The sequence below is a fragment of the Phocoena phocoena genome, chromosome 3 (assembly GCF_963924675.1).
Source record: "Phocoena phocoena chromosome 3, mPhoPho1.1, whole genome shotgun sequence".
NCBI lineage: Eukaryota > Metazoa > Chordata > Mammalia > Artiodactyla > Phocoenidae > Phocoena > Phocoena phocoena.
In genome coordinates this window covers 165,785,172-165,812,860 of record NC_089221.1, presented here as the reverse complement: position 1 = coordinate 165,812,860, position 27,689 = coordinate 165,785,172, and the positions used below count along the sequence as shown (strand labels likewise).

At 53.0% G+C, this 27,689-nt stretch overlaps 1 protein-coding gene across 2 annotated transcripts in view; it reads left to right on the top strand.

Moving 5' to 3' along the window:
- Nucleotides 1-22,298, top strand: part of SMARCA4 (SWI/SNF related, matrix associated, actin dependent regulator of chromatin, subfamily a, member 4) — an 86,871-nt gene extending 64,573 nt beyond the window's left edge. For both annotated transcript variants that reach the window (XM_065873232.1, XM_065873233.1), the window contains 8 exons: nt 37-114; nt 906-1,124; nt 6,024-6,277; nt 18,052-18,160; nt 18,420-18,521; nt 19,212-19,344; nt 19,547-19,689; nt 21,792-22,298. In XM_065873232.1, coding sequence (XP_065729304.1) covers nt 37-114; nt 906-1,124; nt 6,024-6,277; nt 18,052-18,160; nt 18,420-18,521; nt 19,212-19,344; nt 19,547-19,689; nt 21,792-21,824 — 1,071 coding nt within the window. In that variant the 3' untranslated portion in view covers nt 21,825-22,298. The remainder of the gene's footprint in view (nt 1-36; nt 115-905; nt 1,125-6,023; nt 6,278-18,051; nt 18,161-18,419; nt 18,522-19,211; nt 19,345-19,546; nt 19,690-21,791) is intronic.
- The last annotated feature ends 5,391 nt before the right edge of the window (nt 22,299-27,689 follow it).

Below are 27,689 nucleotides of genomic sequence, written 5' to 3'. Positions count from 1 at the left end.
TCCCCGCACTCCAACTAAACGTGTGACATCTTGTAGGAAGAAGACGAGGTGCCTGACGACGAGACGGTGAACCAGATGATTGCCCGGCATGAGGAAGAGTTCGACCTGTTCATGGTGAGCGCCGCGGGCACTCGGGCCCTGCGCACCCTCAGGGGCTTGGTTCCCCGCCTGTGTGAACCGTGTGCAGTGGAGCTCACACACACACACACACCGCCCCCTTCCCTGCTGACACCGAACAGAGCAAAAGGTCTCAGTGACGGTGGCATCCCCAGCGGGTAACGGGGCCGGGGGCAGCTCTCAGGGTGGCCCCTCCATGGCTCCTAACTGACCCATCTTTGTTCTGTGGTCTCCTAAGTGTGTCATAGGGATGGCAGGACACACGTACACGCCCAGCCCTGCTCCAGTTTATGGCCCTCCGTCTGGCCAATACCTCTTGTCCTTGAGGCTCCCTTTCAGAGGGAGCCACACTGTCCAAGACTGAGGGACTGGCGAGGGCCTCGGTCTCAGATGCCCTGTTGCCCCTCGTGGGCACGGAATCGGGGGGAATTGGGGGCGCCCTCGGCCCCAGCAGGCCTGTGCCTTCCACTGAGCCTGTATCGCCTCAGTGGGGCAGGGGAGCCGCTGCCCCGTTTCAGCCCCCGTTCCAGCCCCCATTCCAGCCCCCATTCCACCACCTTCCTGTCCTTTCCAGTTCTCTCTGCCCCTGAAGCAGAGCCCCAGCCAAGGTCTGACATGGCAGCCCAGCCAGCTCAGCCACCGCACGACCAAGTTGCTGTTTAACTACCGCTGCAGCGATGGTCCTGAGGCAGGGAAGCAGCCCCTGGTCAGAGTGCCCCCGCGCCATCTCCTCTGTCCTCTCTGTGCTGACGCCTGTCCCTCTGTCCCTGCCGCCCCGCACCCCACAGCGCATGGACCTGGACCGCAGGCGCGAGGAGGCCCGCAACCCCAAGAGGAAGCCACGCCTGATGGAGGAGGATGAGCTCCCCTCGTGGATCATCAAGGACGACGCAGAGGTGGAGCGGCTGACATGCGAGGAGGAGGAGGAGAAGATGTTCGGCCGCGGCTCCCGCCATCGCAAGGAGGTGGACTACAGCGACTCGCTGACCGAGAAGCAGTGGCTCAAGGTACATGCCGGAGAGGGCCGCGGGCGGGGCTCGGGCAGCGCAGGGCTCGGCCGCCAGGATCGAGGCCTTCGTCCGAATCCTGGGCAGTACCCTTCGGCCGTTCTTGGTCGGTTTTCACTCATGACAGTGACCCTTCCCACGTGGGGTCAGGTGCACTCAGTTCCTCCTGATGGAACTCGGGAAGGCACCCCTGTGTGGTTCCCGAGCTGCTCAAAACCCACTTCTGGGTGGAGTTGGCCCTTCCAGCGTCAGGTTTAAGCAAAATATTGCCAGTCTTTGCATGGGGCTGACCGGAGGACCCAGGGATATATTGGGGATCGTCAAGTCACCCTGCAAAATGGTTGAGATTGGTGACGGGGTCAGGCAGCCCCGCCTTTGTGTGTGTCACCCCTGGGAGCTGTGGGGAGGGAAGAGGGAGGAAGCCCCCGCCCGAGGCTCCCGGCACCAGCTGCTCATGGAGGTGATGTGAGCACCTGTTTTCAGCAGGTGGCTCCCGGCCCTCGCAGCTGCTGACAGCTGAGTCAGGGCTGCGGGCAGCTGCTGGTCCTCCTGATTCAGCCCCCCGACCCCACCCGAGCGAGGGCACTCTACATTTGCACAGGGGCCTGGCACTGGGGTTACAGTGACAAATCAGACCCCATTCCTGCTCCAGGGGTTCTGAGTGTAGAGGTGATGAGTAAGAGTCCAACCCTCGAGTTGTTGTCCCTGAGACAACACTTCCTGAAAGGCAGATGGCGGCTTTCGGTTACGCCCTGCTGAGCGCCACACCCTGGAATGAGCAGCTGTCTCCTCAGGCCTCTTATCACACACCCTGGGGTTCCCCTTAAGTAACTGCAGCCCCAGTTCTTTTTCAGTCATGTGGCCAGGTGGCCCTGGTCCCCTCCTGGGAGCTCAGAACACCCCAGACTTGTGAGCTCGCCCACTGAGCTGTGCACCAGAGGGAGCTGTTGAAACATGCCAGGAACCACCGAACCTCGGGGGGGCGGGTTGGGGGGGGTGGCTGGTGTCTCATTCCCTGCCGTCAGCCCAGGGCTCCAGGGCCCAGAAGAGAACCTTGGATGAAGGAACGTCGTACCAACCACAGTCCCGAACGGCTCGCGTGGGGCCTTTGCCAGCCCGGCATTACTGAGACAATGGGTGCCCTTTAAAAAATAGCTGCCCACATGCTAATGATAACAGTCGGTGCGCATTTCTTTCTCCCTCCTCCCTTTCTCTGAGGAATAACTTTACCCGTGTAAGATGTACAGTTCAGTGATTTTGGGTATATTCAGAGTTCTGAAACTATCACCACAAATGAAGCTTAGTACATTCTCACCCCAGAGAAACTGTTTTCTCTTTAGCTATCTTCCCATCCCTTTTTCCCCCTAGCCTTTGACATCCGCTAAACAACTTTTCTGTTTCAATAATTTTGCCTCAACAGGAAATTTTCTATAAATGAAATCATGCATTATGTGATCCTTTGATGTCTGGGTTTCTTCACTGAGCAAAATATTTTCAAGATTCATCCAGGTTCTAGCATATATCAGGACTTCATTCTTTTTATGGTTGGATAATGTTCCATTATAAGAATATACAACATTTGTTTATCTAGTCATTAGTTGATGGACCGTGGGGTTGTTTCCACTTTTTAGCTATTGTGCATAATGCAGTGGTGAACATTTGTGTACAGGTTTTGTGAGGACATATGTTTTGATTTCTCTGGGGTGTGTATCTAGGAGTGGATCAAATGGTAATTCTCTGTTCAACCTTTTGAGGAACGAAAACTGTTTTCCAAAGTGGCTGCACTATTTTACATTCCCACCAGCAGCACGGAAGGGTTCCAGTTTCTCCAGGTCCTCGCTGATAACTTTCTATTTGCCTTTTGATTCTAGCCATCCTAGTGGGTGTGCAGTGGTATCTTATTGTGGTTTTGAATTGCTTCCGGTGGGGTGGGAGGGTGGTGGTGGCGCTAATGGTGTTGGGCACCTTTTCATGTACTTTTTGGCCATTTGTAGATCTTCTTTAAAGTCTTTTATCAGATATATGATTTGCAAATATTTTCTCCTATCCCGTGGGGTGGTTTTTGTCTTTGCTTTTCACTTTTTTTTTTACATATTTTTAAATTTTATTTATTCATTGTTTTTTGGCTGCATCAGGTTATCGTTGCTGCGCGCAGGCTTTCTCTAGTTGCAGTGAGCGGGGACCACTCTTCCTTGTGGTGCGTGGGCTTCTCATTGCAGTGGCTTCTCTTTTTGCAGAGCACAGGCTCTAGGTGCGTGGGCTTCAGTAGTTGTGTCTCGCGGGCTCAGTAGTCATGGCTCGCGGGGTTTAGAACTCAGGCTTAGTAGTTGTGGCGCACGGGCTTAGTTGCTCCGTGGCATGTGGGATCTTCCCAAACCAGGGCTCAAACCTGTGTCCCCCGCATCGGCAGGTGGATTCTTAACCACTGCACCACCAGGGAAGCCCCTGTTTTTCACTTTCTTGATACTGTCCTTTGAAGCACAGAATTTTAAAATTTTGATGAAGTCAAATTTATTTGTTTGTCTCTTTGCCTGTGCCTTGGTAGCATGCCTGAGAATCCATTGCCAATTGATGGTCACAAAGATTTACCCCTGTGTTTCCTTTCAAGAGTTTTAGAGTCTCAGCTCTTACATGTAGGTCCGTGATCCTTTTTTTTTCTTTTTTTTTTTTTTAATTATTTATTTATTTTTGGCTGCGTTGGGTCTTCATTGCTGCTCACAGGCTTTCTCTAGCTGCGGTGAGCGGGGGCTACTCTTCATCACTGTGCGTGGGCTTCTCATTGCGGTGGCTTCTCTGTTGCGGAGCATGGGCTCTAGGCACGCGGGCTTCGGTAGTTGTGGCACACGGGCTCAGTAGTTGTGGCTCCTGGGCTCTAGAGCGCAGGCTCAGTAATTGTGGTGCGCGGGTTTAGTTGCTCTGTGGCATGTGGGATCTTCCCGGGCCAGGGCTCAAACCCATGTCCCCTGCACTGGCAGGAGGATCTTAACCACTGAGCCACCAGGGAAGTCCACCGTTAATCGTTTTTGAGTTAATTTTTGCGTATGGCGTGAGGTCAGGGTCCAACTTCATTCTTTTGCATGTGGCTATCTGGTTGTACCAGCACCATTGTTGAAAAGTCTATTCTTTCCCATTTGAGCACATGCCATTTTTTTAATATATCATGCTCAATAAAATTTACATTAATAAAAGAGATATTTACCCAAATCAGGCACTCCTCTGTCTTAGTGGTGGACGTGTAACTCGCACCACTTCTCTGGCAGCCACTCTGATGCCATATGCACCCAAACCCTGTAGAACGTACTTGGCTCTTGCCCTTCTGGGCTGACCTGCATGTCTAGGGCACAGGACCAGAGACCCCAGTATTAGATTCCTGGGACTGCTGTAACAATTACCACAAACTTGGTGGCTTAACACAATAGGAATTTATTCTCTCACAGTTCTGGAGGCTAGGAGTCTGAAATCCATGTGTCAGCAGGACCATGTTCCCTCTGAAGGCTGCTTCCTTGCCTCTTCCAGCTTTCGGTGGCCCCAGTGTTCCTTGGTTTGTGGCCACATCACTCCAGTCTCTGCCTCCGCCTTCACGTGGGTGTCCGCAGTGTCTCTCTTAGGGCCTTTTCTGACTCCTTGGATTTGGGCCCATGCTAATGTAGTATGATCTCATCTCTATTCTTAACTTATTACATCTGCAAAAACCCTATTACCCCATAAGATGACATGGATGGTGGATGCCTCCTTCCACCACCCTGACCCTTCAGATCTGCTTAAGTGCCCACCTCTGGGAAGCTCTCCCAAACCCTGACCAGGACACATCTGCTCCACCATTCTCAGAGCACCTCTTACCCTCCTTCTTGGCACTCGGCACACTTGTCACCATGTTTGTGGGCTGTGTATTACTGTCTCCCCTCCATGAGGGGCTGTGTCCAGTGCCTGGCCCTGTACCTGCACTCAGATGCAGCTGGTAACTGAGATGAATAACCAGTGCATCCGTTTGGGTCCAGGCCCCACTCCCGTTTCTGATTCCAAGCCCCCGTAGAAACCTGGCTTCCCATCACTTTGTGTTCACGGCTAAAACATGCAAGTTAGTTATTATCGTTGAGAATTAATACATCAGAACTATTTTAAAGTTAACACTCACGTTCGTGTTCTTCAACCCAGCGGTTTCACTTTCAGGAATCTATCTAAAAGAAAGACAAATGTCAGTTATGACGGTACTGAGAATAGCCCACCCACCCATTCTTGCAAAACTGGAAAGAACCTAAATGCCCAACTACAGAGAGAGTTAAGGCCCATTTTACAAGGAAATACTATTAAATAGGCATTAAAAATTATGTTGCAGAAAAACGAGAGGAAGTATATCCAGGACATAATAAGCAAAAAGATGAGTCGTGATGTGGTATGTGGCTCGATCCCGGGGCTGCCTCGATTTGTGCACATGTGCGTGGGAAGGTGGGACACCCTACAGGTGGAGGGTGGGGACGGCTGTACAGCAGGAGCGTTCCCAGTGCCACTGAACTGCATACTTGACAGTGTTTGAAGCGGCTGACTTTATGTTATGTGTATCTTACCACAGTTTTTTAAAAACATGGAACATGGTCTAGAGCAGAAGTGTTGACGGGGTCACCTCTGGGTGGAGGGTTTACAGGAGCCCACTCTTCAGGCTTTGCACAGTGAGGCTGTGACACTTAAATTTATAACATACGCCATTTATCTGCGAAGAACGGGCTTGGGTGGGCTGGCATCGGGGAGACAGAGCTGGCCCTCACGGCCCCCGTGCCCTCGGAGCCCATCCAGAGCCCCAGCATGTGTCCCGCCCCAGGCAGGCCCCCGGGTTTGCGCCGTGGCCTCTGCTTGTCGACCTCGGTGCTGGCTGTCCTATTTTTACCACTATTGACCCTGAAGGCCATCGAGGAGGGCACGCTGGAGGAGATCGAAGAGGAGGTCCGGCAGAAGAAATCGTCGCGGAAGCGCAAGAGGGACAGCGATGCCGGCCCCTCCACCCCGACCACCAGCACCCGCAGCCGTGACAAGGACGACGAGAGCAAGAAGCAGAAGAAGCGTGGCCGGCCGCCTGCCGAGAAGCTGTCCCCCAACCCGCCCAACCTCACCAAGAAGATGAAGAAGATCGTGGATGCTGTGATCAAGTACAAGGACAGGTAAGCGGGGGGCGGGGCGGGCGGGCGGGGGCCTCTGGGAGGGGCCGGCAAGCCCGCTGCCCGGGCAGTCACTCCGCAAACTCAGGTCGAGTCTCTGTCTCGGAGCCTCTGTCCTCGTGGGACGTGACGTTAACGTCCTGGAAGAGGGGAGACAGGCAGCGTCAGCCGTGGTGAGAGGGCAGGGGAGGCGACGTTCAAGAGGGGCACTGAGGAGGGCAGGTCTGGGGACAAGGGGTCCAGGAGGTGGCCGGCGGGTTCGAGGCCAGTGGCAGGGTGAGTGTGGGAGAAGGGGGTCTGTGCTGTGATGGAGGCCGATCACGTGGCTGGTGGACCGTGGTGAGGAGGCGCCTGTGGCTGGAGCAGAGAGCCAGTGGTTTTCCTTCTGTAGACAGTCCCCCACCCTGCCTGGCTATGGTCTCCCTGGGCCATCACAGGTCAGCCGCTTGTGGAGAAGACATAGACCAGGCTCCCCCTAGGCACTGGGATCCCTGCCCTCACAGACACGCCAACCACAGGACAATGCATGCTTTCTGCTTTGTAGATCCATTTGTGGATCGTGAGTACTACGTAAGTAAGAAGAAGAAAATAATGGCTCTCCCGCGGCCCTCCTAGGAGACTTGTGCCCTTCCTGCCAGCGCAGGGTGGGTCGTGTGGAGCTGCACAGGGCAGCCAGGGGCATCCTTCCGCCCCCCGCAGTGTCTTGTTCCACTTTCTGCTATATGCAGATCGATGAGGCTGTCCCCGTAACGGGAGGGTTTTACGACTTGAATTCATAGTAATGCTCTGCAGTCAGTCACAAGCAAAGTAGGAGAGAATTTTAATCTGTCTGAGGGAATAGTGTCAAGGCATGAGCCCATGGTGTATCATTTGGAGAAACTGTTACCAAGCCTGTGATTTCAGGGGGTGATGATGGTTATAGTACCCAAAAAAGGATACAAATTGCTCTTTAAAAAGAATCCTTTATTATTGGAAGAGAAACAAATGATGAAGCGGAAAAGAGGCATATTTAAGTTCAACTGCTAGGCCTAAAAATATTACATTTTCTGTCAGTGTTTTTTTGGGTTTTTTTAAGTGTATATTGGGGTTTTTAAGATTAATTAATTTTATTTTTGGCTGCACTGGGTCTTCATTGATGCACACAGGCTTCAGTAGTTGTGGCTCGCAGGCTCTAGAGCACAGGCTCAGTAGTTGTGGCACATGGGCTTAGTCGCTCCACGGCATGTGGGATCTTCCCCGACCAGCTCAAACCCGTGTCCCCTGCATTGGCAGGCGGATTCTTAACCATTGCGCCACAAGGGAAGTTCCTTCAGTATTGTATCCTTCAGTGTCAGTATTCAGAACAAAATATTGAACTCATTTTCAAACTTCACCTTTGAGGCCAATTCCACAAAGAAAAAAGTAGACCAACAATTATTTGTAATATGGAATGTGCAAAAATCCAATGAAAATAATAGACCCTGATGTTTTCTTCCTAATAGTATTCTTGCAAGGGAACCTTAACATTGTCAAAATGAAGAAGACCCTTGAAGGTCAGTGGGGAAGGATGGACTTTCCAAAAAGCCATGCTGATCACTGGGATATCCATCCATACGGAGAAGATGAATATTGACCCCTCCTCATGCCATACACATATATTAATTTGAAATGGATTACAGACATAAACGTGATGTAAATCAACTATATTTCAATAAATCGTTTTTTAAAAACCCATAAATGTGAAAGGTACAACATGGGAAAAAATTTTCATGTCCTTAAAGGAGGCATAGACTTCTTCAGTAGGACAGAAACGCCACTGGCCATAAAAGACTCACAAGTTAGACTTCACTCAAATTAAGAACATTTGTTCATCGAAGGACACCCTCATGAAGATGGTGAAAATTGCCACAGACTAGGAAAAGAAAATTCAATTTTAAAATGGGCAAAAGGCATGAACAGACACCTCCCAGAAGAAGATACCCCAGTGACCAATCAACGTGTGAAAAGGTGCTCGGGATCACCACATCGACGTCATAACAAGAAGGAAATGCACAATAAAATGAGCTTGAGGTGCCTCCTCACACACACCGGAAGTGTTAAAATTCCTTTTAGTACCACCAGGGACGTGGAGCAGCAGCACCTCACACCCTGCTCATGGGAGCATGTGGCTCTGGGCAGTATCTTCTGAAGCTCGACACACAGATAAAGCTTCTGGCCCAGCCACTCCCGTCCTAGTCCTGAGTGCATACATCCACCAGAAGACATGTACAGGTGCATCCATAGCAGCTTTGATCACGACTCCCCTAAAGGAAACAGCCCAGTGTCCACCCACAGGAGAACACGTCCACAGTGGCCTAGTCGAAGAACAGAATTCTAACAGCCACGAGAACAGACAAACTACCACTCCCTGGGAGAATCTTACACTCTGTTGAGTGAGAGAAGCCAGACACAGAAAAGTACCTATTGTATGCTTCCAGTTATAGGAAGTTAAGCTGACCGACGGTGATGAGCATGGATCAGTGGTTACCTCAAGTTGGAATTGACAGGGACGGGACGCCAGGGAGCCTTCTGGGACGTTGGGATCTTGGTCTGCACATGAAAACCTTCACCAGGCTGTACACCTAAGAAAGATGTGCGGACTTTCCTGTAGTAGGTTACACCTCGGTTTAAAAATAGTAGACACTTGAAATCGGCACCCTGCACTCGATAAAGCCTTGGATATTTTCAAACTAAAAGTATGTCAAGTGTCAGTCCACTTCCTTAGTCATCCTATGACTTAGAGAAAAGGCACTGTGCTTAGCTGAAGGTCACGTGACAGAAGAGAAGCTGGCTCCCCTGGCTGCTGCAAACAGCTGTTCTCTCAAGCCCATGCAAGATTGGGTGATAAATCGGGCAATGAATTAAAACTAGCTTTTAGGGTTCAGGGACATCTTGTCAAGACTGGCCTATGTCAGGACACCAAGATCCTGGTAGGGATTCTGAGATCCAGCCTGATGAGAGCCCTGACGCTGCAGTCACAGAGCTGAGCTCCCAGGTCTGTCAGACCCACGTCGTGGTGCCTCTGGGGAGGGCTTGAAGCATGGCGTATGCTTAACCTCACGTCCTCCTGGAATAATGGCCCCACTGGACGGGGAGTTCGACGTTAGACTGGGGAGAACTGCAAAGGAGTTACAAGTGGGATGGAGAATATGACCATTCCAGGAAGCCTCCTACATGCTGGCTTTGAGAAACGTTTGGTTCTCAATTGGAGCAGGGCCTTCCACTCGCTGGTTTGCTGGTGGCCACACAGGAAGAGATCAAACAAGGCACATAAACTCAGGAAAATAGTTGCATCATCCTGGTTGAAACGTTACTTCATGGAAAATGCTTTCAGAGATGATGTTTGGGTACAAACTTGACCTACTTAATGGACATTTTTGACGTTCTTATCAAAACATAAGAATTTGAAACCATGGGGAAAACTACAATATGGTTCATGCAGCTGTAGGGTTAGGCACGGTCTATAGACCACCCTGTCTTCTGACAACAACTGCAGAGTTCAGGGTCCCCAAGACCACCCTCAGTCTCAATAATTTCCCTACAAGGACTCTCAGCACTCTCTGAAAGCTGGTGTACTCACAGTTATGGTTTATTACAGCGAAAGGACACAGATTAAAACCAGCCGAGGGGAGAGGCGCAGGGAGCAGCGTCCTCCCCGTGGAATCGCCGGCCACAGTGACTTTTCCTGGCAACATTACGAGAAGATGCACACAGAGCATTGCCAGTCTGGGAAGCCTTGGTGTCTAGCCTTGGACTTGGTCAGTATACCCGGCCGACCTCCCACGTGGCTGCCCAGTCTCCAGTCCCTCTGTGGTTGAACCGATGCTGCTTGACCCGACGCCCCTGCCTGGAATCACACTTAGACTGTGCCAAAGGCCCCCAGCTAAACAAAGGTCCCCCACCAGGCAGGACATTCAAGGACAGAGATATGGCCTCCCAGGAGCCAAGGGCAAAGGCCAGACCTTTCTTTGGGCCAGGTTAAATTCTTTATGACACAGCTGTCACGTACCTGGAAGGTTGTGAGGGACTGGCCACCACGCCAAGGAGAACAGGATTGGAACAAAACCAGAGGTAGCTTGACGTGCACTTTCTTGTCTCAGACTTCCGATTGCTCCTTTCCAGAAGAGAAAATGAAACTTTGGATTTAAAAATCCCATTTGCTTGCTAGAACCCTGTGATTAGCTAAACTCTATACTTGAGTTAAATGTGGATCCTGAGGAGAGAACTTATTGTTACAGCTTGGTTCTTCCTGGACACCAAAGAATGATTACAGGACATCGCCAGCGTTTGGATTCAGAGTGGGGAGCCTGCCTTGCTGAGCAGGGGCCGTGGCGCTGCTCTTCCTGCCCCCAGTGACCGTGGTGGGAGTGGGGTTGCACCTCGAAGCAATGACTCCAGAGAGGAGCGGCTCGGCCATGCCTCTGCTGCTGAGTCTGAGCAGGGCCGCCCCGCCCCCAATTTGCGCCACTCCAAATGTTGCTACTGAGTGTTAATTTCAAGATCCCTACCCCCCCCATCCCCCGCCCCAGTGGTGTTAAAATACCAGTGCCGTCGTGTTTGATAGAACCTTTGCATGTACATCCTGATCTGCACGCAGGTAATGTCCTGATTTGGAAGCTTTTGCATCTTTCATGTGTGTTCAGATTCAGGGCTGCTAGGCCCACCCCTCCCGAGGCCCCAGTGCACCCTGTGAGCGGCCCTCCCTCGAGTTGTGAGGTCTTCAGCCTTCGCAGCTGCGACCCTCTGCTGGGTGGCGGTGAAAATACATGTCCTTCCGTGGGGTCACGGTGGGAAAACGCTGGAAGAGTCTGCAGTCTAACGCAACTGAGGGCTGGCACAGGCAACCTTGGGGTCCAGCATGGCCTCCGGGAGGAGTGCCACATAAGCAGAGCCTGAGGAAAAGCAGGGGCCCACCAGGGAAGAGGAGGGAAGGAGCATCACAGGCCAGGGGACTGCGCATGCAGGGGCCCGGAGGCCAATCCCGCACGCAGGGCCTCGCAGGGTGCCTTCTCCTTGGTGGTTGGAAATCCCGAAACTGCACGGAGGAACCCTCGGGTTAACAGCCAGAAGTGAAACCAGAATTAAGGAATTAAGCTGGAAGTAGGGATTTTCACTTTAAAATATCTAAGCGCACCAGTAAGTTAGGCTGCAGGGTCAGGTTGGGATTTGTCACAGAGCTGCGTGTGCTGCCGGTGGCTGTCTTCTCCCCTGGTCCTTCGGAGGGATTCAGCAGCTGGTGGCCTAGGCATTTAGGCACCGTCTCCAAGTGCCAGTCAGCAGGTGTGTGCTCCAGGGCGCATCCCATGGCGCCTTTAGGATGGCTTCAGAGAAGTGCATCTTCTGGAAGGCGCCACCTCAGGGGACAGGCTCCAGAGGAGCCGACAGAGCCCCTTCTGTGCCCCGCTGGCTGATGTGTAGAGCTTGAACGTTAACTGCTACAGGGCAGAGTTGTCACTGCTGTAAAGACTGTGCGTTGGACAGTGGAGGCCCATCGGCACCAAGCTTCCTGAATTTGATCATCGAGCCTGGGTCATGGAAGAGAACATCTCTGTTTTTAGGAGATACTCATAAGTTATTTCCAAATGGTTCAGAAAGTTGGTGATGTGTACAGGCCGCCCAGGCTAAGCCTCCCAGGGCTGAGCCCCACTAGGTGGGCCCTCTGGGTCCCCTTCTGTCCTCTTACCAGGAGGCAGCAGCCCTGTAAGGACCATAGGGTTTGAGTGTCACAGAGACCTGGGATCAATGCCAGATCCACTGTGGGTGACGAAGGGCCCCACCACATCCACGGTGGCAGCTTCAGCCAGGCCTGGTGGCCACTGCCCAAATCCCATCAGCACTTGCCCTCTGCCCTTGCAGGAGCCCTGCATCACCTTGATTAGAATCAAAAAGCAGGTGGCTCTTCAGTTGAAAGGTTGTGCTTTGACCGGGGCAGTGTAACAGGCTCCAGGGCAGGTTGTCAGGCAGAAACATCCTCTAGGAGAGGACACCCCGGTTGGCTGCAGGCCCTTCAGAACAGGCCTCTGGGGAGAAGGGAGAGGGTGGAGGGTGGGCGGGTCTGGGAGCCCTTTCCTGAGGGAGCAGGGAGGCTTCAGGCTTCTCCTGCCTTGGCCTTTGGTCGCGTCCCTCTGCCCCCCTCGGAATCCCCTGTGAGACCCTGTGAAGTGCTCAGTGCATTTCAGCAGGCATGTGCTGCTTCTGTACTCAGGAAGCAGTAGAGGAACGTTCGTGAAAATGTCAGTAGAATAGGATAAACAGGTAAGGCAGGAGGTGTAAAATGGAAAATTCCAGACAACCGGGGAAAAAAAAATGAGGGGGAAAGGATGAATAAAAAGGTCCAAAGTCAAGGTCAAATAAATGAGAAATTACCAAAACACAGGTAAAATTTAAAAGGAAGCCAGGAGACAGCTAGATAAAAGGATTGAAAGGCAGATAGAGAAGTGTCAAACTTCTGAGGTGAAACTCAGAAACTAAATTTAAAATGTAATTTAACTAAGCTTAAAATTTAGGAGGAGGGAAGAGAGAGTGTCTGCGGGGACTTCCGGGGAGGTGTGGAAGTGGGTCTGTGGGTCCCGGACGGTGGCAGCACGGTTTCCCCACCCGCCGACCCCCAGACACACCGCAGCCCCTTGGTCCCGGCAGTCCAGGGATCCCCAGCACCCGTAGCTCCCAGGGTGGCCATCCTGTAGCCCCTGCCACCTGAGAAGGAGCTTGAGGCCTCTCTGCCTTGGCACCGCTCGGTACTCAGAGCGGATGGTAACATGGGGGCTCCAAACAGGAAGCACGCTCCTCAAGACCGAGGTCACTCAGCCCTGCAGAGTGGCCTTGGGCCTCCCTGCACTCAGATGACCAGCTCCGCCCACCCCTGGCCCCAGCTCCTGGGCTTGCTGTGCCTCTCATTTTCATCTTCTCCCTGGTCCTGAGAAATGTTCTTTGAAGTGCCATGAACGGTGCTAGTCACCCGCATCTAACGTCCCTGAGCAGCTGCCACGGCAGAGCACAGCACTGGCTCTCGCGGCGTTCAGGTCAGCTTGGGGAAGCTGGAACGTACACTTGGAGTAGATGCCACCCCTGAGAGCCAGGCTGGATTATGATCCCGCTTCTGCTGCTTGCCGTGTGACCCTCTTCTCCAGAATGAGGGTTTCACGCCAAGTGGTTTCAAATCCAGCTTAGCGGGGGTGGGGGTGGGGTGGTCAGGTTTTCTTTAAAATGAGATTTGGATTTCATCATTGAACTGTATTAAGAAACATGAGCCCCCAGGTGTGTCATTGGCTTCTGTAAAATAATCAGTTCATTAGAAATTTTGGCTCATGAGATTCTTAATCAGCTTTGTGACCTACAGCCAGTCCAGCCCTCAGCATGTGGACCCTGCAGTAAAGCTTCCCCACCCTCCCTCTTTGTTGGAAGAGTGTGCTAAGACTGCAGGGCCGGCAGCCTACAGAACTTCCTTGTTGGCAGGTTCCTTGATGAATATCATTTCCTTTCACTCGTGCATTAGTCAGGAGTTTTTCTGTACCACACAGCCACAAATCTGACACTGAGATTGATCTTTTAAGGGTGGACGCCTGGCAGGTGGAGGCTCTTAGTAAATATTTGTAAGTGGATCTGCCCCAGACTTCTCACTTTTCTAATTCTCCAGATATCCTTGACTTTGTAATGGGTCAAAAAATTGAACCTGGAAAGTAATTTTGTACTAATACCTCTTTAATGTGTTTCATTGTATCATTTTCAAATTTCATGAATGGTGTACATACACATAATCTGAGATCCTGTTTCAGATAAATGTTCTGCCGCTAAGTCAATTTTTTAAATCCTGACCTCATATCCAGGACCCTTGCTGGCTCAGTCCACTAAGAGTCAAAAGGGAAAATAGTCCCAGGGTGAGAAGATGTTATCAAGAGGTGTCATGGGAAGAGGGTCTGAACTGCATTCTCAGAAGGAGAGTGGGGCTGAGGGACTGGGGAGGAGGCAACTAGGATCTGTCTTGAGTACTATCTTCAGTTGATTGCTTCTGCCTGCCTGAGGCTATCAGGGCTCAAGAGATAGTGCTCTGATCCGTTTGCAATGTCTGCCCTGGTCAAAGGGTGAGGAATGGAAGGCATCAAGCAGTGTGTTATCATCTCCAATACATTCTTTCTGTTATTTTCAGGATTCATACCAGGGGTCAACAAACCAAATTTGCAAACTAGCAAAAACATAGATATGGCCCACGACTTGTATGTGTATAGTCTGTAAATTAAGAATTTTTTTTTAGATGAGTTTCAGAGAATCAAAAGAAGAATGCTATTTCATGATGTGAAATTATATGAAAATCAGATTTTGTTTCTTATAAATGAGGGATACAGCCAAACTCTGTTGGCCTACATGTTCTCTGTGGCCACTTTGGTGCAACGATGGCAGAGTTGAGTAGTTGTAACAGAGGTGGTATGGCCCACAAAGCCTATAACTTTTTTTTTTTTTTTTTGCGGTATGCGGGCCTCTCACTGTTGTGGCCTCTCCCGTTGTGGAGCACAGGCTCCGGACGCGCAGGCTCAGCAGCCGCGGTTCACGGGCCTCGCCGATCCGCGGCATGTGGGATCTTCTTGGACCGGGGCATGAACCCGTGTCCCCTGCATCGGCAGGCGGACTCTCAACCACTGCGCCACCAGGGAAGCCCAGCCTATAACATTTATACTCGCTGTTCATAGACGAAGTTTGCTGACCCTTGATTTAGAACAGTACATGGGGGGAATTCCCTGGCGGTCCAGTGATTAGGGCTCCACGCTCTCACTGCCGAGGGCCCGGGTTCGATCCCTCGTTGGGGAACTAAGATCCTGCAAACCACGCAGTGCGGCCCCCCCCCAAAAAGGGACGACAACAACAACAAAAAGATTCTAGAACAGTATATGGGGAAGGATGAGAGAGACCCCTGACTTAGCCTAGGGCACCTGTGCTCAGGTCCTGCCTGCCACCAATTTTCTGTGTCTGGGCCAGCTCTCATAACCTCTCTGGTTCCTCCATCTGTTCGAATGGGATATCGACGGATGACCTCTTAGATGCTGAGAGTCTGTGGTTCTGTCCTGTTCGGGGGTTTGGGTCTGTTTTTTTGTTTGCTTTGTTTGTTTTGCTTTTTGTCTCGTCTGATTCATTGTTTCTCCTTCACATGTTATCTTTTTGTTTCAAGGACACATCAAAGGATGTGTCCATTTAGACTTTGGGGCTCTATGTATCAGGAACTCAGGTGTAAGCCCCGCAAGCAGAACAGGGGATCCTTTGGCTTGGAGGCCATGGAGGAGTTAGTGAAGTCTATCCTTCAGGACCCAGAGCCACCTGCCACCTCTCCCCTTACCCCTGTGGTGAAACACAGCTCTGGGCACCGTCCTCAAGGCCTCACACACCAAGAAAAAAGACCTCTGCTTCCCCAGCTCCTGGTAAAAAGGCCCAGGGAAGGGCTCTTATTGGCTGGCTGTGTCCCAGGCTCTTGCCTGGACCAGTCACTGAGACCAGACAGCTGAGGAGCTGTGCTTGGTCGCACCATAGTCTTGGGGGGAGAGGTGGGGACTCAGTGACGGGCAGCCCCACCAGAACCCTGAGTTGGTGTGAGGGAGGGCACATTCCCATAGGGAGGAGACCGTCTGGGCAGGTTAAATAATAAGGGTCCCAACCAGGGCTCTTCGGGCTCCAAGGAGAAGGGCTTAGAAAACTAGTTAAGGCCTCCCCCACCGCATGGTCACAAAGAAATGACCTCTGGGCTAGATGTGGGAGGAATTGGAGCTCCAGGCAAGGCCCTACTCACTCTGAGCCCCTCTGTGTCTCGTGTCCCGATGTGATGGGGACAGGACAGTGAACGAAGTAGAAGAAAATCCCTGCTGTGGGAACTGACATCTAGAGGCTGGAAAATAACGTCACTGTCATATGTAACAGCAGCCACCACTGCTAGTGTTACCAAAAACCAGGTGACAGGCCAGGCTGGAGGCATTAGGGCCATGGTGGGTGCTTCCTTTCTTTGTGTCTGAATTGGGGTCACAGGGCCGATCCTGACAGCAGCAGGATTCTCTCAGGCTCCTTCATTCGCGTGCCCACCGCTGCCAGGCGGCCGGACGCAGAGCAGAGCCAGAGATGGAGTTCCAACAATTCTGCCTGACAGAAACTTCTTCAGAGCAAGTCTCACAAGGCAGGAGGCATGTCTCACCAACAGTGGTGAGCGGGGAGGCCAGGTGCTGGAGGTCGGAGGGGCTCACGGGAGCAAGCACTGAAGGTTTGTGCCTTTACGTGTCATCTCAGTCATCCGTGTTATTACGAGGTGTCGGGAAGATGACGTTTATGTGGAGGTGAGGGTGGGAGCTGGGGTTCCCTGGGGGAGCAGCCGCTTCGGTGATTCTGAGGCGACTGAGCAGGTGGAGAGGGGCGCTGACATCAGAGGTCATGGGCAGCCCATCCTGGAGAGCCAAGCAGCCCCGAGGAGGGGGGCGCCGGTGAGCGAGCCTGGAAGGCCGCACCAGCCCCTGGTCGCGGTGGGGCGGGGGGTGCTCTCCAGGGGACTTCTAAGGATTAAAAATGACTTCTCAGCACTTTGGCAACGAAAATCTTATGGCAGTGGCTTTTCAAGAGGTCTTCAGCGTCAGAGAGGGCGGTTTTCAAAGTCCCCCGTGACCCTGGCGCCCTGCCCCTCCCTCACACACGACCAGTTCCAGGCCCTCTGCCCTCAGCACGTGACGCCAGACAACAGTTCTCGGCCCAGGTGGGCCTTTTATTCCTCAAGGACGCGATTTCCCCAGAGGTTTGTGAGGGTTTTGCTCTGGAATTTCCCTCTATATCATGGCGCTGGAGTCCCGCTTCCTGAGCTCCCTGAAGGGCCACGCACACCCCGAGTCCAGGCCACCTGTGTGGATGCCACGGGTGAGCACGGAGCCCATGGCCCTAGCACCACATACAAGCCTGTTTGTGGGCTGCAGCGTTAATTTAGCGGGTCTAAAACTGGCGTTGCCAGGAGACAGGGTCGCCACGCTGGAGGCTGAAGGGAGGCTGAGGGTGGATGTCTCTCTGTTCGCCCCCTCCTCGTCCAGGCACTGGGAGGATGTTGCCTCGGAGCTCCTGGCCCCAGCATAGCCGGGTGCGGGTGTGACACAGCCTGGCGGCCCAGTGCTTGGGTTCCTCATCTCATGGCCACTCACGGCGCGTCTTTCCTCTGCTCCCTTGTGCAAAGCGAGCACCTTCTCGTTGGAAAAGACTAGAAAACAGTTTTTGTCATCCATTAGCACCTTGCCGGGGGGCATCTTTCCTTGGGTTTTGGCCAGAGTCTCTGAAGTTCGCCGCTGGTAAGCGCCGCCTGTGAGAGGTGCACAGTGTGCTTGGGAAACTGGCCTCTGAAGATGCGGGCACTTGATGCTCCCAACGTGAGCAAACTGGTTTTTGCGTCGTAAATAAATAATCGGGGCTCTTCTCCCGCTTTCAAGTGCCAAGGCTTTCGCTGCATGTGGCTCTTGATGCTGCTTCCTCCAGGGCTGGGGTGGGGGAGGGGAGGTGGGAGGAAGTTGGGTGAGTTCGGAGCCTCGGTTCAAATGCATCAGGGGCCTCTCTGCATGGCTGCCCCTCAGGAATGTTCCAGAACTCACAAGACAGCACAGGTACAGGAAATAATTCCCGAGTCAGCTTTGAATTTCTCACCGGCTCTGTCCTCAAGCAGTGGGGGAGTGGCCTGGTGGGGGGGGGCGCCAGGCAGGGGGCGAGGGCTCCCCGGCAGGCAGGGCCTGTGAGTGACGCCGCCGTGTCCCTCCTTGCAGTAGTAGTGGACGTCAGCTCAGCGAGGTGTTCATCCAGCTGCCGTCCCGCAAGGAGCTGCCTGAGTACTACGAGCTCATCCGCAAGCCTGTGGACTTCAAGAAGATAAAGGTAACCCTGTGTCGAGTGTGCGGGGAGAAGAACGTGCCACGTCGGCGTTTGGGGGATTCCGAGCCTGGGCCTCGGGCCCCCTCAGGCAGGGAGCCAGGCGTTGGACGTAGGGGTCCTGAGGATGTGACGGGCACCCCCCGCACCCACAGCTGGGCCTCCAAGTCTGCACAGAGCCTGGGGGTTCAGCCGTGACCTCGTCAGGCAGAGGGATGCCGGGTGCGAAGGGGTCCAGAGGTAAGGCCGCTTCTCCCGCCCACAGGAGCGCATCCGCAGCCACAAGTACCGCAGCCTCAACGACCTAGAGAAGGACGTGATGCTGCTGTGCCAGAACGCGCAGACCTTCAACCTGGAGGGCTCCCTGGTGAGCAGCCCCCAGCCCCGGGTGACACGCCCCTCAACCCCCCCCCCCCCCCCCCCGCCCGTGAATTGACTGGTTTTAAAAAAGATTCCCTCCAACTTGGACTATTTTACTCATTACAGAAGCAATGTGTGTGTATTACTGAAAAAATAGCAGAAAATAAAAACAAACTAAAAAGAGGAAGTAGACTCGGTGCCATCCATCCATGGTGACCCTGGGAACAGTCTGCGTACATCTCGGAATCTGTTTTGAATTCCCTCGGGGACTCTCTTGAAAGGAATCCTGTGCTGTGTCCCATCCTGGGATGAAATTCATGTACACACACAGCCTTATTAGCCTAGCAGTTTCCCTAAGTGTCGGGATGGGTGCCTCTCGGAAAAGAGGTCTGATAGTCATATATTTGGGGGAGATGCTGGCTTCAGCGAGGGGCACGCGTTTCTAATGTTACGGCAGACCCCCTCAGAGCCTTTAAAAACACGCTCGGTGTAATTCTTCAAAGGGAGGGAGGAACGTGTGGTTATTTCTGAACGAACACACCGGACCTTTTGTCTGGGGCCCCTTCATCGACCCGGTGCTCTCTGGGGCACCAGCTGGGAAAGGATTATTGAGCTGTCCTTCTGCCAGGACTGGGGCCCAGCGGGCGGGGAGCTCCCCAGCAGGCCCCGCACCTGAGCCCCGTGTGTTTCCGCCCAGATCTACGAAGACTCCATCGTCCTCCAGTCGGTCTTCACCAGCGTTCGGCAGAAAATCGAGAAGGAGGAAGACAGTGAAGGGGAGGAGAGTGAGGAGGAAGAGGAGGGCGAGGAGGAAGGCTCCGAGTCGGAGTGTGAGTCTGGGCGGGGCGGGGGCGGGGTGGGGGGGGCCGCGTTGGGGCGGGGCTGCAGCCCATCCCCGGGGTAGGGGGAGGCGGGGTGGGGTCACACCCACCTGAGGGGACCCGAATCCCGCACGGCTCCCAGACGCCCCTGGCTCCGAGGTGCCATGCTCTCCCGAGCTCACATCTTCTTTCCTCCTGGTGCCCACCCCAGCTCGCTCGGTCAAAGTGAAGATCAAGCTGGGCCGGAAGGAGAAGGCCCAGGACCGGCTCAAGGGCGGCCGGCGGCGGCCGAGCCGTGGCTCCCGGGCCAAGCCGGTGGTGAGCGACGACGACAGTGAAGAGGAGCAGGACGAGGTAAAGCCCGCGGGGCCCGGGCAGGCGGGTCACTGCACGCCTGTGCCGTGCCACGTGCTGGCCCCTGGTCCAAGGCCAACAGCCCCGCTCCCCAGATGCGGAGACCGAGGCTCAGCCTTATATGGCCTGGGACTCAAGTCCAAGTCCACGTGGCCCTACCAGCAGTGCTCTTGGAGCTGGTGGGCTTCAGGCAGGGCATCCCAGCCTGTTCCTGCTGCAGCAGCCTGCAGAGCTGCCAACCCAGGGCACCAGGGCTGCTGAGCTCGGGCCGGCAGTGTTGGGACGGGAGGTGGTGAGATCGGAGGTGCCGCCAGCGGGTCCCCATCCCCACAGCACAGGGCCCTCCAGCCGCCAGGACTGCCGTGGTGTCCTCACTGCACGGGGCACACGCCCTGCACCCCAGGTCTCTGCTTGTGGCTCTGTTCCGGCCTGTCTAGAAGGATTTCTAAACAATGGTAGTGGGTTAAGAAAAAGCAAGCAAAAAACAAAAGGCCCCATAATCCACAGTCATCAAAACATTGTGCAGAAGACCCTGTGAACGGGGCTGTGAGCGGTGCCTCGATGATGGTCCCCCGGCACAGGCTGCAGTCCCTCGCACACCAGGGAAGAGCCACAGGAGCTTCAAGCCTGGACACTTTGATGGGCGTGGGGGCACGAGCAGACCCACTGGCTGGGTTTAAATAAGCTTTGCCCTCTGGCTCTAGCCCGGATGCCAGGCCCTTCCCTGCTGTAGGGCCTGGGCATTTCACTTCACTTCTGAGCCTGTCTCCACTTCTACAAAGCACGGAGGTCAAGTCAATTACACGGGGCCTGTGGCTCCCCGAACAGCCTGACAAGCACCATTTTGTTGTTGTTAGTCTTTTTTTCTTTTTTTTAAATATTTATTTATTTGGTTGCACCAGGTCTTAGTTGCAGCACGCAGCCTCCTTAGTTGTGACATGCGAACTCTTGGTTGCAGCATGCATGTGGGATCTAGTTCCCTGACCAGGGATGGAACCCGGGCCCCCCCGCACTGCAAATGAGGAGTCTTAACCACTGGACCACCAGGAAGGTCCCTCGTTAGTTTTCTTGTATAGCTGTTTGCAATAGCAGCAAAACCACGTGCCTTTGGACTTCCCTGGTGGTGCAGTGGTGAAGAATCCGCCTGCCAATGCAGGGGACACGGGTTCGAGCCGTGGTCCGGGAAGATCCCACATGCCGCGGAGCAACTAAGCCCATGAGTCACAAGTGCTGAGCCTGCGCTCTAGAGCCCACGAGCCACAACTACTGAAGCCCGTGTGCCTAGAGCCTGTGCTCTGCCACAAGAGAAGCCACTGCGATGAGAGGAAGCCCGCGCGCAGCAATGAAGACCCAACACAGCCAATAATTAATTAATTAGGAAAAAAAAACCCAGGTGCCTCAGAATAAATCTGACCATAGACATCCATGGTCTTATGGGGACGTTAATGACATTGTGAACACGGGAGTGGTGGCCCTTGTTTCTGGAGAGGAGGATCTGAGCTGTAAAGCTCCCCATCTGCCCATCTGGATCCAGCGGGGCTTCTGTGGCCCTTGCCAAGCTGTTTAAAATGTTTATACAGAAGAGCAGAGATTTTACGTGGTCAGAAATCGCCAAGGTGGTTTTAAAGCCACAGGTCAGGGGAATTCCCTGTCGGTCCGATGGTGAAGACTTGGCGCTGTAACTGCTGTGGGCCCGGGTTCCATCCCTGGTCAGAGAACTAAGATCCCGCAAGCTGCGTGGCATGCCCACAAAAATAAAAATAAAGCCGCAAGTCAGGGGCACAGGGACAGGCAGACAGCAGTGGGACAGAGCAGGGAAGGCCCAGCAAGCCTCCCACGTCCCGAGGAAGAGTCGATGTGGACGCAGGGGACAGTCTGTGGGAGAACGGTGACGTCACGGTGTGGCCATGGCAGCAGGGGATGAGGGCAAAGGCCAGTCTGCACCCAGCCTCGCGGAGCCAGTGCTGCCCGCTCCCTGCAGGGCAGAGCGGTTCTGCTGCCTGCATTGGTGATTGAGTACATCTAAAGCTGAGGTCGGCGCCAGTCGGGGTGCTCCTGAGGGCGGGGCTGACTCACGCTTTCTCTTCCTGTCCCCCCTCCAGGACCGCTCAGGAAGTGGCAGCGAGGAAGACTGAGTCCCGACATTCCAGAGTCTCAACCCCGAGCCGCTCGTTCCAGATCTGAGATGGTGTAGCCCTTAGCAGTAACGGGTAGCAGCAGATGTAGTTTCAGACTTGGGATAAACTGTATAAACAAAAATCTTCCATATTTATACAGCAGAGAAGATGTAGGAATGTTTGTGTCTGGCCCTGTCCTGGCATCAGTAGCATTGGTAACAGCATTAACTGTTTAAAATGAGAAAAAAAAAAAAAAGAATTATGAATTGGGGAACATGCGACACCTGTTTTTCTTTTCCTTCCCTGGCAGTACTGTTTCGGCCGCAGTTTGGAATCACTGTAGTTTAAGCTGTGGATGCATGTGTGTAGCCGTCCACTCCTCGTACTGTATTTTATTGGACAGGTCAGACTCGCCAGGGCCAGGGGTCCATAGGCCCGGCGGGGGTATGTCAGTGTCACTGGATGTCAAACAGTAATAAATTAAACCTACAAAAGTCTTGCCTTCTGGTGGACTCATTCCCGGCTCCTGGGGTGGTGGTGAATGTCCGCTGCCACCCCAAGCGCTGCGAGGCCCTGGGGCCCCGTGTGGGGCCTCACCATATCCGGGGCCCTGTCCTCCCATCACCAGATCCCAGGGGTCCCATTTCACAGGGGAAGACACTGAAGCCCACGCAAAGGCAAACACCTTGCCCAGGCCTCACACCATCTGACTGCAAGCCTGGGCTCTCTGGCTCCCTTAGCACTGCCATTCTCCATCATGTGTTCAAGCCTGCCCTGTCATGCAGGGAGCAAACAGCTCAGTCCCTTCCCCTCTGCAGCTAAGGTGGGGTCAGGGAGACAGTCACATAAACAGGCAGATGCAGGACTTCCCTGGTGGCACAGTGGTTAAGAATCCACCTGCCATAGGGAGGGGATATGGGGATATATGTATACGTATAGCTGATTCACTTTGTTATACAGCAGAAACTAACACAACAATGTAAAGCAATTATACTCCAATAAAGATGTTAAAAAAAAAAAAAGACACTTAAAGAAAAAAATCCACCTGCCAATGCCAGGGACACGGGTTTGAGCCCTGGTCCGGGAAGATCCCACATGCCGTGGAGCAGCTAAGCCCATGCGCCACAGCTACTGAGCCTGTGCTCTAGAGCCTGCAAGCCAAAACTACTGAGGCTGCGTGCTGCAACTACTGAAGCCCGCGCGCCTAGAGCCCATGCTCCGCAACAAGAGAAGCCACCGCAATGAGAAGCCTGTGCACCACAACGAAGAGTAGCCCCCGCTCGCCGCAACTAGAGAAAGCCCGCGTGCGGCAACAAAGACCCAAAGCAGCCATAAATAAATAAATTTTATTTCGGAAAAAAACGGCATGTGCCACACAGCAGTCAGAGCCGTGACACAGGAATCCCAGGGCATTGTGGGAGCCCAGGTGATCAGGGAGAGCTCCCAAGTCCAGAACTTACTTTGGGTTCTATAGTTTTTGTCTCTTCATTAAGATCTTGTATTTGCGAGTCATTATCATCATATTTGCCTTTAATTCTTCAAACACTGTTCACTTTAATTCTTTGAACATTTTGTTTTCTTTTTCTTTTTCTTTTTTTTTTTTTTTTTTTTTTTTGCGGTATGCGGGCCTCTCACTGTTGTGGGCTCTCCCGTTGCAGAGCACAGGCTCCAGACGCGCAGGCTCAGCGGCCATGGCTCACGGGCCCAGCCGCTCCGCGGCATGTGGGATCCTCCCGGACCGGGTCATGAACCCGTGTCCCCTGCACCGGCAGGCGGACTCTCAACCACTGCGCCACCAGGGAAGCCCTTGAACATATTTTTATTGACTGCTGTGAAATCCAGCATCTGGACCCCTGGAGAGAACATTTCTAGTGACTGCTTTTTTCCTCGGGGTGGGTCACACTTTGCTCTTTCTTTGCATGTCTTGCTTTTTTTTTTTTTTTCAAAAATGGACTTTTTTTTTGGCCTTGCTGCCTGGCCTGTGGGACCACAGCTCCCCAACCAGGGATCAAACCCACGCCCTCGGCAGTAAAAGCAGAGTCCTAACCACTGGACGGCCAGGGAATTCACTCAAAAATGGACATTTTAAAATAATAGATTTTAGCAGCTCTGAATTCCAACCCCCCCCACACACAGGGCATTGTCCTGGTGGCTTTTTTTTTTTTTTTTTTTTTACGGTATGCGGGCCTCTCACTTGTGGCGTCTCCCATTGCGGAGCACAGGCTCCGGACGCGCAGGCTGAGCGGCCACGGCTCACAGGCCCAGCCGCTCCGTGGCATGTGGGATCTTCCCAGACCGGGGCACGAACCCCTATCCCCTGCATCGGCAGGCGGACTCTCAACCACTGCGCCACCAGGGAAGCCCCTGGTGGCATTTTTGTTTTGTTTGTTTTAGTTATTGCTGAGCTGACTCTGTAGGGTCTCTCTCCCCCACTGTGTGCAGCTGTTTATGTCTCTGCTCAATGTTTGAAAGTTATTGTTTTTCATTATCTTTAAGCTGACTCCCTCTCGGAGTCACCCCTGGGTCGGCCTAGCTTCGGGGTCAGCCAGTGATGGCACAGAGGTTGTGCTCAAACCCCTGAGTCAGTGAGGCCCTGTGCCAGGGGCCCGTGCTCAGGCAGTTTGCAAGCCAGACCTGCCTTTGCTTCCTGCTGTCCCTCTTGCATCTTCCCAACACGTGCACACGGCCTCCTGCTGAGCAGCTTGCTTGGATTTGTGGGTTGACGGGGCTCCCTCATTGTCAGGACCTCCCGATTGAATGCTGACTGGTTTACCCATCTGCAGCCAGCATCTTAACCTCAGCTAGTTAGGAGGCCTTGGCCTTCCCCATTCATTCCACCCTGAGATCCCTGCTGTTTCCAATTTGCCCAGTGGCCTGAGGTGTTACTTGGCTCCTAGTCAAGCCAGCCTCCTCCAGCAGTGATATTCATGGCTTGTCCAGTCCAATAGGAGCTGGGAGGCCAAAAAAAACCATTACCTCCCACTGCTCTTACCTGGCCATTCAGTAATTATTTTTGAGTAAATTCTTCTTAATTTGTCAAATGCCTTTGATTAATATCCAGAATCCTGAAATGGTTGTTTTTGACAACTCTGTCTCCTTTTAAGATTGCTTTTATGGAGTGGATTTGCCAAGCTACTCATGTCATTTTGAAAGTCCACATTTGTGTGTGTGAATGGCTTTGACTTCATTTTAACAAATCTGAATTTATTTTAATGTTTACAGAAAAGCAGCTCACCTTGATTTCACGGTATTTAGACTGAGGCCAATTTAAAAATGTGTCCCTTGAGGGGGCAAAAAGTATATGTGAAATTTGAGTAGGAGAAAAGTGTTTGTCTGACATAGTTTGTTGGTGAATAGATGGCAGCAAAATCCAAAATAATATTTGCCATGAGTTCATACCTCTCTCATGTCAAAGTCTGGAGTTGGTGCCTCAGTGTTGGAGAACAGCTCCTTCTCTGTCTCGTTGCTTTAGTACTTGCCACCCCTATGTCCAGCATCACCTCATGGCCCAAGATGGGTGCCGGTGCTCCATCTATCCATTCCACATTCCAGCCATCAACAAGGAGGCAAGGGGAGGGAGATCCTCTCTGGAAACTGACACTTCACTCTCTCTTAAGTGCTCGTTGGCTACAACATAGTCAAGTGGCCACACCTAGCTGCACAGGAAGCTGAGAAATGCAGCCTATCTTCTGGTGCCTATGTGCCCAGCTAAAGTTGTGGGCACACTACTCGCTCACTGCATACTTTGAGGTGGTTAGCCCCAGTTTTCAGATGAGAAAACTGAGGCACAGGGAAGGGAAACATTTGCCCAAGCCTGCACAGCCAGTCCTAGAACCAGTGGTTGTCAAGCCCCACTTGCCTTCCTCCCACATTGGGTGGTCGTGGGTTTGAATCCTGGCCCTGCCACGTCCAGGCTATGTGACTTTGGGCAGTTCTCTGCACCCCTCTGAGCCCACTAGGAGATGAGAAGCCAAACGATGCTCACGGAGGTTTCTTATTTCTTTCTTTGGGCATTTCTGTTTTTTCTACGGTGACAATGAAAAGAGAAATAATTGAAGAAAACAAATGAAGGGCATCAACAGGAGGAGCTAGTTGGGCTGAACACCCACACATGCAAAGCCAAGTGTGATGGTGACCCAGGAACACGTGGGCTGTGCTGGGGGTGAGAGGTCATCCCCCTGGCCTGGCTCTCCCACGTTGACCTTGGCCTGAGGTCCTGGAACCAGCCTGGCCCTCATGTGCACACTGGCCAGGAACCACAGACCTCTACCAGCCTGAACTCCTGTCGCTCCTGGTGACAGCTGCTAACTGCCTACCCACCACCCCCCACTGGCCTTTGCTCTCAGCATCCATCTATCTGGACAGTCCTTTCCCCTCTATCTCGGCCCGGCTGGCCAGTGCCTTCCTCCCCCATTTATTTATCCCAACAACCCTGAGGGGTGTGGACTTCACTCCCATTTCACAGATGACACAAGTGAAGTTCAGAGAGGTTGAGACACTTGCCCAAGGCCACACAGATTTGGGCCCAGGTTTGTGGGGCACAGGAGTGAGTCCTCGGGGGCTGGGACCTGCTCCAAATCTGGAGGAAAGGCCCTGGGTCTGGGAGGGTGAAATGGCCCCTGGAAAGGGTGCTGCATTGAGTAATGTAGCCAGGTCTGTGTCCTCAGGGAGTCAGGGAAGGCCCCAGCAAGACTTGGGTGAGCAGGTCCCTTTGGCTGGAATACCAGATGGTCAGGGCGTGATGGGAGCCCCTGGGGTGCCCTGACACAGCTAGGACTGGGAGGGCGGCAGTCAGAAGAGTATGAAGCATCACATGTGACAGATGGCCACAACAGTATCTCCCACCCCATATGCACTTCTAGAACCTTGCAACTCCCCCACCAAGACATGGAATCTAATTCTCCTTCCCTTGACTGTGGCTTGGGACTCTTGGTAAGCAGTAGAGTGCAATAGAAGTGACAATGTGACCACTAAGAGTGGGTCATACAAAGCACCTCAGTTTGTTGGAACACTCCCTGTTAAAGCCATCAGCTCTCATGGAACAGCCCAAATGCCTAGAAGCCACCATGTTGTGAGGAAGCCCGAAGAAGCCCATGCCGAGAGACCACCAAGACCACAGGAGGAGAAAGAGACGGCTGGCCAAACCCCATCTGTGTGCACCTGCCCAGCTGAGCCCTTCCCACCTTCCCGACACAAAGTAAGAGAACAAACTGTTGTTTTAAGCCACTAAGCTGTGGGGTGATTTCTTACACAGTGATAGCAACTGGAACATCCTAAAACAATTTTTCAAATGACATGGGTCTAATTAAGCTAACATGGAAAGATCTTTAGAGCAATGTTAAGGCTAGGAAAGCAAGCTACACAAATGTCCAGCAAGATGCCTTTTTTAAAATTAATTAATTTATTATTTTTGGCTGCGTTGGGTCTTCATTGCTGCGCGTGGGCTTTCTCTAGTTGTGGCGAGCGGGGGCTACTCTTTATTGTGGTGTGCGGTGGCTTCATTGTGGTGGCTTCTCTTGTTGCTGAGCATGGGCTCTAGGCACGCGGGCTCAGTAGTTGTGGCTCACGGGCTCTAGAGAGTAGGCTCAGTAGTTGTGGTGCACGGGTTTAGTTGCTCCAGGGCATGTGGGATCTTCCCAGACCAGGGCTTGAACCTGTGTCCCCTGCATTGGCAGGTGGATTCTTAACCACTGCGCCCCCAGGGAAGTCCCAAGATGCCTTTTTTTTAGCACACACAGGGTCTCAGATATTTGCTTTGGACCATGTCTCTGCCACATAAACATTCAGAGAAAGTCCTGTCAGGATATACCCCCAAACACACTATATCCTGAACAGCTGTTACCCCTGGAAGCAGGGGACAAGAGGATGGAGTTGGGAGCTTCT